Source organism: Scyliorhinus torazame, chromosome 5 (assembly GCF_047496885.1).
Source record: "Scyliorhinus torazame isolate Kashiwa2021f chromosome 5, sScyTor2.1, whole genome shotgun sequence".
NCBI lineage: Eukaryota > Metazoa > Chordata > Chondrichthyes > Carcharhiniformes > Scyliorhinidae > Scyliorhinus > Scyliorhinus torazame.
Window position 1 is genome coordinate 3,828,605 of NC_092711.1, and position 17,500 is coordinate 3,846,104.

General features: G+C 54.7%; 1 protein-coding gene and 1 long non-coding RNA gene across 9 annotated transcripts in view; one reads left to right on the plus strand and one right to left on the minus strand.

The window, feature by feature from the left end:
* The window catches only part of LOC140418149 (uncharacterized), a 1,069,702-nt gene that overhangs the window by 140,715 nt on the left and 911,487 nt on the right, over nucleotides 1-17,500 (minus strand). The gene's annotated exons all lie outside the window — the stretch shown is intronic.
* LOC140418141 (chromodomain-helicase-DNA-binding protein 8-like) overlaps nucleotides 1-17,500 on the plus strand; it is a 257,962-nt gene that overhangs the window by 117,862 nt on the left and 122,600 nt on the right. For 5 of the 8 annotated variants that reach the window (XM_072501551.1, XM_072501558.1, XM_072501554.1 and 2 more), the window contains exons 8-11: nucleotides 2,292-2,347; nucleotides 5,424-5,541; nucleotides 6,607-6,693; nucleotides 8,820-8,957. In XM_072501551.1, coding sequence (XP_072357652.1) covers nucleotides 2,292-2,347; nucleotides 5,424-5,541; nucleotides 6,607-6,693; nucleotides 8,820-8,957 — 399 coding nt within the window. The remainder of the gene's footprint in view (nucleotides 1-2,291; nucleotides 2,348-5,423; nucleotides 5,542-6,606; nucleotides 6,694-8,819; nucleotides 8,958-17,500) is intronic. The other 3 variants (XM_072501552.1, XM_072501555.1, XM_072501556.1) reach the window with 1 other exon arrangement.

Sequence of the window (17,500 nt, forward strand, 5' to 3'; positions counted from 1 at the left end):
CTGTTTTAAAGGATCGTCCCTTCAGTCTGAGATCGTGTCCTCTGCTTCTAGTTTTTCCTACAAGTGGAAACACCCTCTCCACGTCCACTCTATCCAGACCTCGCCGTATCCTGTAAGTTTCAATAAGATCCCCCCTCATCCTTCTAAACTCCCAACGAGTACAGACCCAGAGTCCTCAACCGTTCCTCATACGACAAGCTCTTCATTCCAGGGATGAACTTCAGAGAGTCGTGAACACCGCCCAGTCCATCACACGAACCTGCCTCCCATCCATTGACTCCATCTACACCTCCCGCTGCCTGGGGAAAGCGGGCAGCATAATCAAAGATCCCTCCCACCCGGCTTACTCACTCTTCCAACTTCTTCCATCGGGCAGGAGATACAGAAGTCTGAGAACACGCACGAACAGACTGAAAAACAGCTTCTTCCCCGCTGTCTCCAGACTCCTAAATGACCCTCTTATGGACTGACCTCATTAACACTACACCCTGTATGCTTCATCCGATGCCAGTGCTTATGTAGTTACACTGTATATGTTGTGTTGCCCTATTATGTATTTTCTTTTATTCCCGTTTCTTCCCATGTACTTAATGATCTGTTGAGCTGCTCGCAGAAAAATACTTTTCACTGTACCTCGGTACACGTGACAATAAACAAATCCAATCCAATCATTCTTGTGAACCTCCTCTGGACCCTTTCCAAGGCCAGCACATCCTTCCTTAGACCATACGAATGTACATTTGAAGCCATAGTAGCCCATTCTTTCCCACTGGTAGCAGATACTTTCTCCTGCTTTCATATCTATCCAGTTCCTTTTGAAAGTTCCCATTCAATTCTGCAAGCTGTAGTCGACTGAAAACTACAGCGATCTTTCCCGATAAAGAAACAGAGGACATTCGATAAATACACAACGTAAATACATAGGCACAGGCATCGGGTGGAGCATACGGAGTGTAGTGCTACTCAGTAGAGAAGATAATCTTTTCTTAGTGTCACAAGTAGGCTTACATTAACACTGCAATGAAGTTACTGTGAAAAGCCCCTAGTCGCCACACTCCGGCGCCTGTTCGGATACACAGAGGGAGAATTCAGAATGTCCAATTCACCCAACTAGTACTTTTTTGAACCTGTTTGTGCGATGTGGGTTTACTATTGACCAAACACTGAACTGGACCCAGCCGTATAAACACGGCGGCTCCCAGAGCAGGTCAGAGGCCGGGAATCCTGAGGACAGCAACTCGCCTTCTGACCCCCCTCCCAAGGCCTGTCCGCCATCTACAAGGACACAAGTCAGGAGTGCGATGGGAGACTCTCCACTTGCCTGGATGAGCGCGGCTCCCAACCACACTGGAGAAGCTCTACACCATCCAGGACAAAGCAGCCCCGCTCGATCGACACGCTGACCACCGACATTCACCCCCCCCCCCCCCGACGCACAGCCGTGTGCACCGTCTACAAGACGCCCCGCGGGAACTCGCCGAGGCTCCTTCGACAGCACCTCCCGAACCCACGGTCGTTACCGTCTAGAAGGACGAGGGGGTCAGCAGCCTGGGTGCGGGAGATCCGATCTTACCTGATGGTCTGTGTCCTACTCTGCCCTCAACGTCACGTTCTGATTGATCTGATTTATTTGTCGCATGTACCGAAGTGCAGTGAAAAGTATTTTCCTGCGGCCGAGGGAACGTACACAGTACGTACACAGTAGACACAAGAATAATCAACAGAGAACATCGACAAATGCTACATCGACAAACAGTGATTGGTTACAGTGCGGAACAAGGGGCCAAACAAAACAATACATGAGCAAGAGCAGCATAGGGCGTCGTGAATAGTGTTGTTACAGGGAACAGATCAGTCCGAGGGGGAGTCGTTGAGGAGTCTAGTAGCTGTGGGGAAGAAGCTGTTCCTATGTCTGGATGTTACGGGTCTTCAGACTTCTGTACCTTCTGCCTGATGGAAGGATCTGGAAGAAGGCAATGCCTGGGTGGGAGGGGTCTCTGATAATGCTGTCTGCCTTCCTGAGGCAGCGGGAGGTGTAGACAGAATCAATGTGGGGGTGACAAGCTTGTGTGATGCGTTGGGCTGAGTTCTCCACCCTCTGCAGTTTCTTGCGATCTTGGACTGAGCAGTTGCCATACCAAGCTGTGATGCAGCCGGATAGGATGCTCTCTATCGCACATCTGTAGAAGTTTGAGAGAGTCGATGCAGACATGCCAAATTTCTTTAGCTTCTCACCGTCACAGGGAAATGGGCTGTTACCTGTAATGCTGTTTAACTCTTGTCTCCCACAGATCTACACCGGGCAGTATATTGATGTAGAGGAATTCTATGTTAAATACAAAAACTAGTAAGTCAAACTCTCTCTCTCTCTCTCTCTCTCTCTCTCTCTCTCTCTCTCTCTTTCTGTTGTCCCCTGTCCCTGCCCCCTTCTCCCACTCCCTCCCTCCCCGCCCTCTCTCCCTGCCTCCCCCTCTCCCTCTCGCCCTGCCTCCCTCCCTCTCGCCCTGCCTCCCTCCCAGTCCACCTCCCTCGCTCCCTGTCCTTCGCCCTCCCTCCCTGTCCCCCCCTCCCCCTCCCTCCCTCTCTCCCTCCCTCCCTCTCCCCCTCTTCCCCTCCCTCCCTCTCCCCTCCCTCCCTGTCCCCCTCTCCCCCTCCCTCCCTGTCCCCCTCTCCCCCTCCCTCCCTGTCCCCCCTCTCCCTCCCTGTCCCCCTCCCTCCCTCCCTCCCTGTCCCCCTCCCTCCCTCCCTGTCCCCCTCCCTCCCTCCCTGTCCCCCTCCCTCCCTCCCTGTCCCCCTCCCTCCCTCCCTGTCCCCCTCCCTCCCTCCCTGTCCCCCTCCCTCCCTCCCTGTCCCCATCCCTCCCTCTTTTGTCCCCCTCTCCCTCCCTGTCCCCATCACTCTCTCCCTCCCTGTCCCCCCTCACTCCCTCCCTGTCCCCATCACTCCCTCCCTGTCCCCATCACTCCCTCCCTGTCCCCCTCACTCCCTCCCTGTCCCCCTCACTCCCTCCCTGTCCCCCTCACTCCCTCCCTGTCCCCCTCACTCCCTCCCTGTCCCCCTCACTCCCTCCCTGTCCCCCTCCCTCCCTCCCTGTCCCCCTCCCTCCCTCCCTGTCCCCCTCCCTCCCTCCCTGTCCCCCTCCCTCCCTCCCTGTCCCCCTCACTCCCTCCCTGTCCCCCTCACTCCCTCCCTGTCCCCCTCACTCCCTCCCTGTCCTCCTCACTCCCTCCCTGTCCTCCTCACTCCCTTCCTGTCCTCCTCACTCCCTCCCTGTCCCCCTCACTCCCTCCCTGTCCCCCTCACTCCCTCCCTGTCCCCCTCACTCCCTCCCTGTCCCCCTCCCTCCCTCCCTCCCTATCCCCCTCCCTCCCTCCCTCCCTGTCCCCCTCCCTCCCTGTCCACCTCCCTCCCTCCCTGTCCACCTCCCTCCCTCCCTGTCCCCCTCCCTCCCTCCCTGTCCCCCCTCTCCCTCCCTGTCCCCCTCCCTCCCTGTCCCTCTCCCTCCCTCCCTGTCCCTCTCCCTCCCTCCCTGTCCCCCTCCCTCCCTCCCTGTCCCCCTCCCTCGCTCCCTCTTTGTCCCCCTCTCCCTCCCTGTCCCCATCACTCTCTCCCTCCCTGTCCCCCTCACTCCCTCCCTGTCCCCCTCACTCCCTCCCTGTCCCCCTCACTCCCTCCCTGTCCCCCTCACTCCCTCCCTGTCCCCCTCACTCCCTCCCTGTCCCCCTCACTCCCTCCCTGTCCCCCTCACTCCCTCCCTGTCCCCCTCACTCCCTCCCTGTCCCCCTCACTCCCTCCCTGTCCCCCTCACTCCCTCCCTGTCCCCCTCACTCCCTCCCTGTCCCCCTCACTCCCTCCCTGTCCCCCTCCCTCCCTCCCTGTCCCCCTCCCTCCCTCCCTGTCCCCCTCCCTCCCTCCCTGTCCCCCTCCCTCCCTCCCTGTCCCCCTCCCTCCCTCCCTGTCCCCCTCCCTCCCTCCCTGTCCCCCTCCCTCCCTCCCTGTCCCCCTCCCTCCCTCCCTGTCCCCCTCCCTCCCTCCCTGTCCCCCTCCCTCCCTCCCTGTCCCCCTCCCTCCCTCCCTGTCCCCCTCCCTCCCTCCCTCCCTGTCCCCCTCACTCCCTCCCTGTCCCCCTCACTCCCTCCCTCCCCCCCTCCCTCCCTCCCTGTCCCCCTCCCTCCCTCCCTCCCTTCCTGTCCCCCCCTCACTCCCTCCCTGTCCCCCTCACTCCCTCCCTGTCCCCCTCACTCCCTCCCTGTCCCCCTCACTCCCTCCCTGTCCCCCTCACTCCCTCCCTGTCCCCCTCACTCCCTCCCTGTCCCCCTCACTCCCTCCCTGTCCCCCTCACTCCCTCCCTGTCCCCCTCACTCCCTCCCTGTCCCCCTCACTCCCTCCCTCCCTGTCCCCCTCACTCCCTCCCTCCCTGTCCCCCTCACTCCCTCCCTCCCTGTCCCCCTCTCCCCCTCCCTCCCTGTCCCCCTCTCCCCCTCCCTCCCTGTCCCCCCTCTCCCTCCCTGTCCCCCTCACTCCCTCCCTCCCTGTCCCCCTCACTCCCTCCCTGTCCCCCTCACTCCCTCCCTGTCCCCCTCACTCCCTCCCTCCCTGTCCCCCTCCCTCCCTCCCTGTCCCCCTCCCTCCCTCCCTGTCCCCCTCCCTCCCTCCCTGTCCCCCTCCCTCCCTCCCTGTCCCCCTCCCTCCCTCCCTGTCCCCCTCCCTCCCTCCCTGTCCCCCTCCCTCCCTCCCTGTCCCCCTCCCTCCCTCCCTGTCCCCCTCCCTCCCTCCCTCCCTGTCCCCCTCCCTCCCTCCCTCCCTGTCCCCCTCACTCCCTCCCTGTCCCCCTCACTCCCTCCCTCCCCCCCTCCCTCCCTCCCTGTCCCCCTCCCTCCCTCCCTCCCTTCCTGTCCCCCCCTCACTCCCTCCCTGTCCCCCTCACTCCCTCCCTGTCCCCCTCACTCCCTCCCTGTCCCCCTCACTCCCTCCCTGTCCCCCTCACTCCCTCCCTGTCCCCCTCACTCCCTCCCTGTCCCCCTCACTCCCTCCCTGTCCCCCTCACTCCCTCCCTGTCCCCCTCACTCCCTCCCTGTCCCCCTCACTCCCTCCCTCCCTGTCCCCCTCACTCCCTCCCTCCCTGTCCCCCTCACTCCCTCCCTCCCTGTCCCCCTCTCCCCCTCCCTCCCTGTCCCCCTCTCCCCCTCCCTCCCTGTCCCCCCTCTCCCTCCCTGTCCCCCTCACTCCCTCCCTCCCTGTCCCCCTCACTCCCTCCCTGTCCCCCTCACTCCCTCCCTGTCCCCCTCACTCCCTCCCTCCCTGTCCCCCTCACTCCCTCCCTCCCTGTCCCCCTCACTCCCTCCCTCCCTGTCCCCTCCCCCCTCCCTCCCCGCTCTCCCTCTCATCCCCATGCTGAAATTGTGTGATTTTTCCAATTACAGTTCCTACCTGCACTGTGAATGGGCCAGTCTGCAGCAGCTCGAGAAAGACAAACGCATTCACCAGAAGATCAAGCGCTTCAAGGCGAAGATGGCACAGATGAGGCACATTTTCCACGAGGTGGGTCTTTGCCCAGCGCCCCCACGGGACTCCGCTCACCCCCCCCCCCCCCTTCGCCTGCCCCAATGTCCAAGTCACTCGTTTTAAACTGGTCCTCAGTACAAGGGCCGAGTGCCGTATTCCACTTTCTGTAATTCTGTTGATGTTTCCCATTCACATTGCCTGGCTTCGCCCAACTCGCCCGCCACTCACGGGCGCGCAAATGCTCAAAGCCCGCCCTCAATACGAGTCTCTCGGTTATAATGCACCCTCCTAGGGCAGCACAGTGGCACAGTGGGTTAGCCCTGCTGCCTCACGGCGCCGAGGTCCCCGGTTCGACCCCGGCTCTGGGTCACTGTCCGTGTGGAGGTTGCAAATTCTCCCCGTGTCTGCGTGGGTCTCACCCCCACAACCCAAAGATGGAGGGAAGATCTCATGAGGAAAGGCTGAGGGACTTGAGGCTGTTTTCATTAGAGAGAAGAAGGTTAAGAGGTGACTTAATTGAGGCAGACAAGATGATCAGAGGATTGGATAGGGTGGACAGTGAGAGCCTTTTTCCTCGGATGGTGATGTCTAGCACGAGGGGACATAGCTTTAAATTGAGGGGAGATAGATATAGGACAGATGTCAGAGGTAGGTTCTTTACTCAGAGAGTAGTAAGGGCGTGGAATGCCCTGCCTGCAACAGTAGTGGACTCGCCAACATTAAGGGCATTCAAATGGTCATTGGATAGACATATGGGCGACAAGGGAATAGTGTAGATGGGCTTTAGAGAGGTTTCACAGGTCGGCGCAACATCGAGGGCCGAAGGGCCTGTACTGCGCCGGAATGTTCTATGTGCAGGTTAGGTGGATTGACCATGCTCAATTGTCCCTTAATTGGAAACAAAATGAATTGGCTACACTAAATTTATTAAAAATAAATAACTAAATAATGCACTCTCGAGTCCCTCCCCCCTCTTCTCGGATCTCGCGACCCACCCTCTCCCACACTCGCGCTAACCCGCTCCCTCCCCAACCCACCTCCTCCTGATGAATAGACTTGATTATAATCCACTCTGCCTCTCCTCCCACCATCTGGTGTCAGCAGGACGAGGACCTCTTCAACCCGGACTACATCGAGGTTGATCGGCTGCTGGAGGAGTCGCACAGCGTGGACAAGGATAATGGGGAGGTAAGGGGGCCGAGGCGATTTGGGAAGGGGAATCAGAGAACAAGGAAAAATGACAGCACAGGAACAGGCCCTTCGGCCCTCCCAGCCTGCGCCGATCCAGATCCTTTATCTAAACCTGTCGCCGATTTTCCAAGGATCTACTTCCCTCAGTTCCCCGCCCGTTCGTATATCTGTCTGGATGCATCTTAAATGCTGCTATCGTGCCCGCCTCTACCACCTCCGCTGGCAAAGCGTTCCAGGCACCCACCACCCTCTGCGTAAAAAACTTTCCACTCACATCTCCCTTAAACTTTCTCCCTCCCACCTTGAAATCGTGACCCCTTGTAATTGACACCCCCACTCTTGGAAAAAGCTTCTTGCTATCCACCCTGTCCATACCTCTCATGATTTTGGAGACCTCAATCAGGCCCCCCCTCAACCTCCGTCTTTCTGACGAAAATAATCCTAATGTACTCAACCTCTCTTCATAGCTAGCACCCTCCATACCAGGCAACATCCTGGTGAACCTCCTCTGCACCCTCTCCAAAGCATCCACATCCTTCTGGTAATGTGGCGACCGGAACTGCATGCAGTATTCCAAAGGTGGCCTAACCAAAGTCCTATACAACTGTAACATGACCTGCCGACTCTTCTACTCAATACCCCGTCCGATGAAGGCAAGCATGCCGTATGCCTTCTTGACCACTCTATCGAACTGCGTTGCCACCTTCAGGGTATAATGGACCTGAACTCCCAGATCTCGCTGTACATCAATTTTCCCCAGGACTCTTTCATTGACCGTATAGTCCGCTCTTGAATCAGATCTTCCAAAATGCATCACCTCGCATTTGCCCGGATTGAACTCCATCTGCCATTTCTCCGCCCAACTCTCCAATCTATCTATATTCTGTTGTATTCTCTGACAGTCCCCAAATCAAGAGGTGGGGGGGGGGTCGGGAGAAGCTGGAGCCTTTAAGGCCACTCAACGTGCTGAACGAACTCCGCTACCGTCCGGAGATGTGTATTTGTTCACTGTGGCTTGCCATGGTTACGTGACCTCTGGGCCGAGTCAGTGTGGCTTTGAATATTCCAGTACGCGCTCCAAGACAACGAAAGACTGATTTGAGAATGAACTGGAGTTTCTTCCTGTCTCGACAGCAGAACGACGACATTTCCACAGAGTTGCACAAGAAACCTGGCGAAAGAAGAGCTCCAACTCCATTATCAGCACTGAGGAAAGAGAGTGCTGCAGGCTCCGTGGCGCATCCCATTCCCCACTGAGGAGGAGAAAAGCCGGGCGTTTGAAATCCTGGGAGGCCTAGAAACCCGTCTTTCACTGTGCGAATGTTATTTATGAACGCTATGTGTTCAACAGCAAAGCTCAGCAAGAGTGAAGGGGGGTGGTGGGGAGAATATCGGTTCGCCCGTGACTGCATCAAGATGCCAAACTGAACTTTGTGAGTTTAAAGGATGATCCGATCGGAGGATTGCCTCCAGAACACCATCTCGCCGTGAGAGCATGTTCACCGACGGAATCGAACCTCAATCTCAGGAAACATGTGAATAATGTGCAGAAGGTCTGAGCTTGTTCGCCGTCAGCTGGAGCACAGTAATTGAGGCGGGGGGGGGGGGCGTGGGGGAGGAAAGGTCACTGACGAGGTTCTGCACAATGCTGAGAGGCATTTCAAGCCACAACAGAGAAAAGGGTGAAATGTTTACAGAAGCGACAGCAGTGTCCTAACTGCTAGAAGCTGAATCACCATACTCCTGGGGGGGAAAAAAGAAAAGCAGGTCCATCAAGATGGCTGTCGGAGTGGTATCGGGCGACTGCTCCTGCCGAGTCCCTCGACGGCCACCAGTGACATCACTGTGGCCCCGAAAGATGACCCGAAAGTGCCCCCGAGTCACCGCTGACATTGTGACGCGTGACAATGGCCCGCGGTTCACGAGTGAAGAATTCGAGTGTATCCAGCACTGGTGTGTTAAAGGGCAATCCTGGGCTGGAGATGAAGGGCTGAGCGCTGGATGTAAAGGATGGAGTGTGAAAGAGCAGGAAGCACGCCCAGCGAGGGAACGCGGAGCTCGTAACTGCTGGAAGCATCGTGTGTGTGTATGTGTGTTTGTATAACCATGTGTTCTCTCCACAGCCCGTGGTCTACTATCTGGTGAAGTGGTGCTCGTTGGCCTACGAGGACAGTACCTGGGAGCTGAAGGAGGATGTCGACGAGGGCAAGATCGAGGAGTTTGAGCGGCTGCAAGCCAGGAAACCCAAACTGGGTCACGTGGTGAGTGAGCGGGGACAGCCCCACCTCCCGGCGGTCATAGTGGCCAAACCCACTCAACTGCCGAGCCACCGGGGCAGGGGTACAGGGTCGCATCGGATTGTCCTATCCTCCCATGTTGAATGGGCCACCTCCTGTTCCTGTGTAACAGACTCGAGGAGGGGGGGCTGAATGGGCCTCCTCCTGTTCCTGTGTAACAGGCTCGAAGAGGGGGAGCTGAATGGGCCTCCTCCTGTTCCTGTGTAACAGACTCAGGGAGGGAGGGTCTGAATGGGCCTCCTCCTGTTCCTGTGTAACAGGCTCGAGGAGGAGGCTGATTGGGCCTCCTCCTGTTCCTGTGTAACAAGCTCGAGGGGCTGAATGGGCCTCCTCCTGTTCCTGTGTAACAGGCTCGAGGAGGAGGCTGAATGGGCCTCCTCCTGTTCCTGTGTAACAGGCTCGAAGAGGGGGAGCTGAATGGGCCTCCTCCTGTTCCTGTGTAACAGACTCAGGGAGGGAGGGTCTGAATGGGCCTCCTCCTGTTCCTGTGTAACAGGCTCGAGGAGGAGGCTGAATGGGCCTCCTCCTGTTCCTGTGTAACAGGCTCGAGGGGGCTGAATGGGCCTCCTCCTGTTCCTGTGTAACAGGCTCGAGGAGGAGGCTGAATGGGCCTCCTCCTGTTTCTGTGTAACAGGCTCGAGGGGCTGAATGGGCCTCCTCCTGTTCCTGTGTGACAGACTCGGGGAGGGGGTTGCTGAATGGGCCTCCTCCTGTTCCTGTGTAATAGGCTCAAGGAGGGGGCTGAATGGGCCTCCTCCTGTTCCTGTGTAACAGACTCGAGGGGCTGAATGGGCCTCCTCCTGTAACTGTGTAACAGACTTGAGGGGCTGAATGGGCCTCCTCCTGTTCCTGTGTAACAGACGCGAGGGGCTTAATGGGCCTCCTCCTGTCCCTGTGTAACAGACTCGAGGGGCTGAATTGGCCTCCTCCTGTTCCCTGTGTAACAGGCTCGAGGAGAGGGGGCTGAATGGGCCTCCTCCTGTTCCTGTGTAACAGACTCGAGGAGGGGGCTGAATGGGCCTCCTCCTGTTCCTGTATAACAGACTCGAGGAGAAGGGGCTGAATGGGCCTCCTGTTCCTGTGTAACAGACTCGAGGAGGGGAGGCTGAATGGGCCTCCTCCTGTTCCTGTGTAACAGACCCGAGGAGGGGGGGCTGAATGGGCCTCCTGTTCCTGTGTAACAGACTCGAGGGGCTGAATGGGCCTCGTCCTGTTCCTGTGTAACAGACTCGAGCAGGGGGCTGAATGGGCCTCCTCCTGTTCCTGTGTAACAGACTCGAGGGGCTGAATGGGCCTCCTCCTGTTCCTGTGTAACAGACTCGAGGAGGGGGGTCTGAATGGTCCTCCTCCTGTTCCTGTGTAACAGACTCGAGCAGGGGGCTGAAAGGTCCTCCTCCTGTTCCTGTGTAACAGACTCGAGGAGGGGGGGCTGAATGGACCCGGTCAAGAACATAAGAATTAGGAACAGGAGTAGACCATCTGGCCCCTCGAGCCTGCTCCCCATTTAATGAGATCATGGCTGATCTTTGTGGACTCAGCTCCACTCTCCGGCCCGTACACCATATCCCCGAATCCCTTTATTCGTTAGAAAGGCATCGATCTTTTTCTTAAAAACGTTTAAAGAAGGAACCTCAACTGCTTCACTGGGCAAGGAATTCCAGAGATTCACAACCCTTTGGGTGAAGAAGTTCCTCCTATACTCCATCCTAAATCTACCTCCCCTTATTTTGAGGCTATTCCCCCTAGTTCTGCTTTCCCCGACCAGTGGAAACAACCTGCCCGCATCTATCCTATCTATTCCCTTCATAATTTTATATGTCTCAATAAGATCCCCCCGCATCCTTCTAAACTCCAATGAGTACAGTCCCAGTCTACTCAACCTCTCGTCATAATCTAATCTAAAAGAAGGACGATTTGAATTGGGGGCTTTACTTTATAGTACCCAGGGGCTTCCCGCCTTTCGGGGCGGACCCCGTACCTGGTTTCAAGTGATTGGACTTTGTTCCAATCGCTTGGTTCGATTTCTCCAATACTGGACCGGTTCCCTGATCGTTGGGCGGTCTTGAGGTGTCCGTTAACCTCTTTTGTGTTGGCTCCTGCTGGCGCCGAGGAGTCTGGCTTGGCCTTGTTTATCTCAAATGTTTCGATTGTTCCCGGGGATTGCTCATTAGTATGTAGATGGCTGCTACATTATTGTGCAGATGGTTGCTGGTATCGATGCTGTCTGGGCTTTTGCAGAGTTTAATACACAGTAAACTAGCACCTGCTGGTTTCTGCCTGTGTTGGCTGAATTTCCCTTCAGCCTTTGCTGTTCTCCATTTTACGTCGGGAATTGGCCAACCCAGGTGGCTACATCCCCTCCTTGTGATCCTCACGTGAAGCGTGAAGGATCACATAATTGCGTTCTTCATTCCCTGACCTGGCGAGCACTCTTTTATAGCCTCAACACTGACCATAACTATACAGGAAACTTTTTAACTGCCAATTCTAAGTGGCACTATGTCAAAACAGGGACATGCATTACAAAATAAGAAAAACGGTACCTCTAACTGTCCTCAATAAACTACACTCACTCAAACATTCAATCATACTAACTTCCTAAACAATACACACAAAATCATAGCAGCATTATTCACATTTTTCCTGGCTTGGCAGTCAAGCTCAGGATTGTACAATCGCTCATGAAACATTTGTTTATTCACAAAAAGGAATGCAAACGAATGTCCTTTATTATAGATCGTGGGGGTCGGGGGTCTGGTCATAACCGAAAATAGGGGATCTGATCCTATATACAGGGGTGCGAGAACGGTAGGCTCTCCTTCTCCATTTCCTCAGGCGAATAGTCTGCACGATGCAGCAGAGTATCGCCAATACTAGTAGGGATTCTATTAAGTAGGACAGGGAGTACCAGGTTATAAACCTGGCACACCAAGATGGTGTGGTGTCGCTGGTGACTGGGCTCTGGGTACTGCGGGGAAGTGAATCATGAACGGCCGGTGGGGGTGGGGTCAGGGGGTTTGCGTTCGCGCGCAACCAAATGTTCATTAGGGTGATGAGCAACACGGAGGATGTCCTCATGGTTCTTCTTCTCTTCTGTTCCTGGAGCTCCTGGAGTTCTGTGGAATCAAGCATAGTGTCTGCCACTATCTTGGTTTAATATCTCGTACGATAGCCTGTCTGTCCTTTAGTGCCAATTCCTCCCTTTATAATTGGTCACTATGTGTGACTCCCTCATTTTTTTGTTTTTCAAAACCGAATTTCAGGACAAGACATACTTACAAATATTGAACCAGTGCGAGCCGTCTCGCAGACTGTGCGGTTTACCATCCAAATGTTTGAGGATGTAAATAGCAGAGGGTTGGCAACCCAAGGGTCACCTGGAAACAAAAACAAACTTTTTGAACGAAAATTGCCGAAATGAGGTGCTTATGGGCCGCGACGGGTAAGGTTTGGATGGAATCCCCGGGTAGGACGGCGACCAATGCCTTGTGTGCTCTACCCGAGCGTAGCTGACCAGAGGGGGAGTCCTCAGGCAGGGCGGAGACCAATACCGTTTCTTCACTGCCTGAGCAACCGACAAGAACGGGCAAGAAATGTAGTCATCGTGGTGGGGTTGCCGTATTGGTTCTTCCTTCGAACCAGAAGGGCAGTTACGAACGGGGGTCTGGCAAGCTCTCAGAGGTTTCTGCTGATGAGCGTGCTGACAAGATCTCGGAGGTTTCGGCCGAAAAATAAGGCTTTGGGCTGTGGGAAAATAAATTCCGATCTTAACGTACAACATTTAACAATACAACTACAAACAACACAAAACATGCTGCAGGTTCCATCAGAAAGGACACCGTTTTCTCCCAAGCGGTTCCTTTTTAAAACATCATCTAGACACCTCAGTTATTGGTTGCGAACAGGGTCGCAAAGGGGTTCTCGTTTTGGGAGTCAGACTCAAAGTCGTCTCCCGGATGCCACACTCTCGAGTGTATCAGGGCGGATAGGGCTGCATGGTGTGATTTGGAATCCATCTCGTCATTCCAGACGAGTCTGTATGAGTTATCTCGGTGTCAAAAGGTGGTGTCTAGTTCTGTGGGGACGGAATCGGGGTCGTCATTGTAGGTTGGTGGTTGGTGGTGGGGTTTATTTAGGAAAGTGATCATGAAGGGATCACTCGAATCGTGGTCAGATTTGCTGGGTGTGGGTCCTGTTGCATGGGGATAGTAGGGAGGCGTGCTGTGGCTATTGTCCGTGTCACAGTCGCTGTCTCTGCTGCTGCAGTCTGTGGGTGTCCCGGGGCGGAGTGTATAGTTCGGGAGTGGAGTCGAGTTTGTGTCCGTAGCTGGGCTGGACGTGTTGGGGGAGGGTAGGGTTACGTTGGCTGTGGGCGGGGCATGGTCTGCTGCGTCGTGCATGATGTGATGTGCGTGGTTAGACTGTGTTCCATATGCCTTAAGCTGGTTGATATGGAACCACGCAGTCTTTCCATTGGGGTACTTTATTTTGTACACGGAGGGGCTTACTTTGTCTGCAATGGAGTATGGACCCGAATACTTTGGTGACAGGAATGCGCTGGGGTTGTATACGGAGAGCATCACTTGCTGTCCTACACTGAACTCGGTCGCATGCACTGCCTTGTCGAAACAAGCCTTGCTCTGTTTCTTTCTTGTGCCCAATTTCACTGCGGCTGCTAGCTGAGCCGTTTTAACATTCTGTACCAGTTGTTCTACTGCTTTCTCGTGTGTGAGGGCCGTCACCTCAGGGCTGGTCAAATCTAATCCTAATAAAAATTCTGTGCCTTTCATGGGGCGTCCGGTCATGAGGGTGTGTGGGGTGTAACCTGTGGATGTTGAAACTGTATTTCGCAAAAACATCAGCGCAAAAGGGAGGACCGAATCCCAAGTGGTGGTGTTTTGTTGGACCATTTTTCTGAGGGTGAATTTTAGGGTCCGATTCATGCGCTCCACGATACCACTTGACTGGGGGTGGTATGCGATGTGGAATTTTTGGGTAATGCCAAATATCGTGAGGACGTTCTTCATGACACGTCCCGTAAAATGGGAACCTTGGTCGGATTCAATGCTGCGGGGGAGTCCCCATCTCGTAAAGATGTGGTGGGTGAGGACCTTGGCTGTGGTCTTTGCCGTGTTCGTTCTGGATGGGAATGCCTCTACCCATTTTGTAAACGTGTCTATCACCACGAGTACATAATTATAACCATTCCTGCAAGGGGGCAATGGTCCTCTAAAATCAATCTGGAGGTTAGTCCAGGGGCCATTAAGGGGGCGGGTGTGACTAAGTTGAGCTTTCTTGGCGTATCTGTCCGGGTTATTCTGGGCACAGATAAGGCAATTCTCAACGTAGTGCATTACGTCTTCTTTTAAATTCGGCCACCAACAGAGCTGCCTGAGGTCGGCTGTAGTGGGATCAATTCCCTGATGTCCATGACCGTCATGGAACAAACAAATGAGCTGATTCCTGTCCTGTTCAGGAACCACATAAAGGGTGTCTTTTAACACCACACCGTCATGTGTGGTCAGAGCGTTTTTAAACCTATCATAGGGTGCCGTAAATTTTCCTTTCAAAATCTCCCTGAGATTGCTATCCTGCTTCTGGGCCTGCATTAAATCCTCGATATTAGTCTGCGAGACCTGAACTGCATTCACTGGTGCGCTTTCGGGGGGTGTCCAAAGGTATCCGTGCCTGGAATGTGCCTTAGCCAGTGCGTCGGCTTTTACAGTTCCAGGGAGGGAGGAACGATGGTGACTACGAGCTTTAACTATTCCAAAAGTCCTGTTCTGTGCCTTTTCTAGAATGTGATGGAGCAAAGGGGCTGAAGGGAGGGGTTTTCCGTCTGCCGAAAGAAATCCTCTTGCTTTCCACAGGGGTAGGAATTCCGTAAGGCTGTTGCAGACATAGAGGCTGTCCGAGTATATGTCTGCTGGGCTGGGGAAGGAATCTGGGTGTTCCACTATGGAGGCGATGGCCGCTAGTTCTGCCGCCTGCGCGCCGAAGTGTCCTGGAAGTTTTATTGCTATTTCTTCTAGGGCGCGTCCCTGCGCGTCCTCGACGTAAATGCCGCATCCTGTTATGCGCTTCCCTTCTAATATTGTGGAAGATCCATCCACATATATCCTAATGGGTTCTTAAGTGTCTGTGTGCTTGGGTCTCTGGGTTGAACTACCTATCTTTCTGGGGGGTGTTTTAGCAATAAAGGGGCCTGTGTTGTGGTGTGGAGAGATAATTTCACATTCATGGGGGGTTCCGGGGTACTGTAGGTTATCGGCTAAGAAAGTGTGTGTCTTTGTCCTTTTAACAGTGATGTCCCGTCCCTGCAAAAGAAGGGTCCATCTAGCTGCTCTAATCTGACTAACTGTTCCGTCCTTGAGTCGTCCGTCCAGTAAACGTTGGGTGGGGGGGTGTTCTGTGAGGATTGTGATGGGGTTCAGTCCGGTTATGTAAGAAAAATACTGTACTGCCCAAAAAACTGCGAGCAGGTGCGTCTCACAGGCTGAAAATCCCTGCTCCACAGCATCTAAAACTCTGGAGGCGTAAGCCACGGGCCTTAACTGTTCGTGGCGTTCCTGGAGGAGCACGGCCGAAAGGGTGCGGTCTGTGCTTGCTACCTCTATCGTGTAGGGGGAAAGCGGGTCTGGAACTTGTAGTGCGGGGGCTGCTATGAGTGCTTTTTTCAACAAGTCCACAGCATCCGTATGCTGTGGAAGCCATTCCCAGGGGGCTCCTTTCTTTAGGAGGTCTGAGAGGGGTGCTGCCTTGCTGGCGAAACCGTCAATGTGGTTTCGGCAGTAGCCAACCAGTCCTAAAAACGACCGGAGGGCTGAAACGTTCTGGGGAAGGGGCAATTTGGCAATCGAGTAAATCCTTTTGTGCTCGATCTCGCGTTTACCGTGCGTGATAATCGTACCCAAATATATCACTTTGTTCTCCAAAATCTGGGCCTTTTTGGGGTTGACTTTACATCCAATTCCTGGAGTTCAGACAGAAGCTTGATGTGCTCTTCCTTGGTGTCTGTCTGCAGTAGTAGGTCGTCTACGTACTGGACCAGACATTCGGGGCGAGAAAATTTTGATAATCCATTTGCCAGCTGTCGGTGGAAACTGGAGGGGGAGTTGTGGAATCCTTGTGGCAGGCATGTCCACGTGTACTGCTGATTTTTAACGTGAAGGCAAATTTATACTGGCACGCTTTTGCCAATGGAATGGACCAGAATCCATTACTGATGTCCAAAACCGTGAAGAATTGAGAGTTGAGTCCCTGTTTGAGCATGGTCTCGGGACTTGTGGCTACCGTGGGGGCTGCTGCGGGGGTGACTTTGTTGAGTTCCCGGTAATCGATGGTCAGTCGCCATGATCCATCGGGCTTTCTCACTGGCCAAATCGGGGCATTATTAGTGGAGGCTACTGATCTGAGTACGCCCTGCTCTAAGAAGCTGTCGATTACTTTTGAGATTTCTCCCTCTGCCTCTTGGGGAAATCCATATTGCTTTTGGGGTCTCGGGTCAGGTCCTGTGATTTGTACTGAACCAGTCATCCGGCCACAGTCCTGTTCTGCCCTAACCTGCTTGTCCGTGCTAATCGTAGTCGGGTCAAACCAAAATTCGCCTACTGCACTAATCTTGTTTGCATAGTCCCCTATGGTGAGTGTTGGGGGGGGCTCTTGCAGATTTTGCCATTCTCCAGACACACTGGTTGACTGGATCAAAGGATAGGTTGTGGGAATTCATAAAATCGATGCCTAGAATGTGTTCTGCTGTGTGGGGTAGATCGACTAAGAGTACGGGGTGCTTGGTGGTGATGTTGCATATTTGAATGGGTACAGGGGCTGTGGTGTGTCCCTGCTGTGAGTGGCCTGTAAAGCCGCTGAGGGTGATGGCGGCTGTAGTGGGCCACGTGTCCTTTTGAAACATGGTGGAGGAATTTATTGTGGTGCGGGACCCTCCTGTGACCCAGAGAAACTCGATGAGCTGTCCCCGTATCTTTGCTGCAACTACTGGTTGGCCGGACCTATCCCAAAGGGTGTCGCAGACCCAACTGGGGGAGCCCGAACACAGTCAGTCCGTTCCGTTCAGGTCCGTCTGATCTGAACGGGTGCTAAGGCTATGTATTGTCTTTGTCCTGGTTTTATTTCGAGTGCCTGTCTGCTGGGCTCTCTGTTGCTTTCGTGGGGCATTGCATTCTCGTGCAAAGTGTCCTAAATGTCCACAGTTGTAACACTCCTGTGACTTTTGTGGGGGGCTGTTCCTGCCTTCATTTACCCATGCGGGGTTCTGGTGTGCCTTAACTGCGTGTATGTCTGCTTCTGCCTGCTGTTCTTCAGGATTTTTGTTCGTGGGTTTGTTTTGAACAGATTGCTCCCAGGCGCGGGACAATCTTTTCACGACCCATTTCTCATTATGAGCCTCCTCTGAGGGATCATAATTCGCGCAAGCTTTTTGTCCTGTCTCTGTGGCATGGGAGATAAGGGTGCGGGCCCATTTGGCCATGTTGTCTGGGGACAAATGG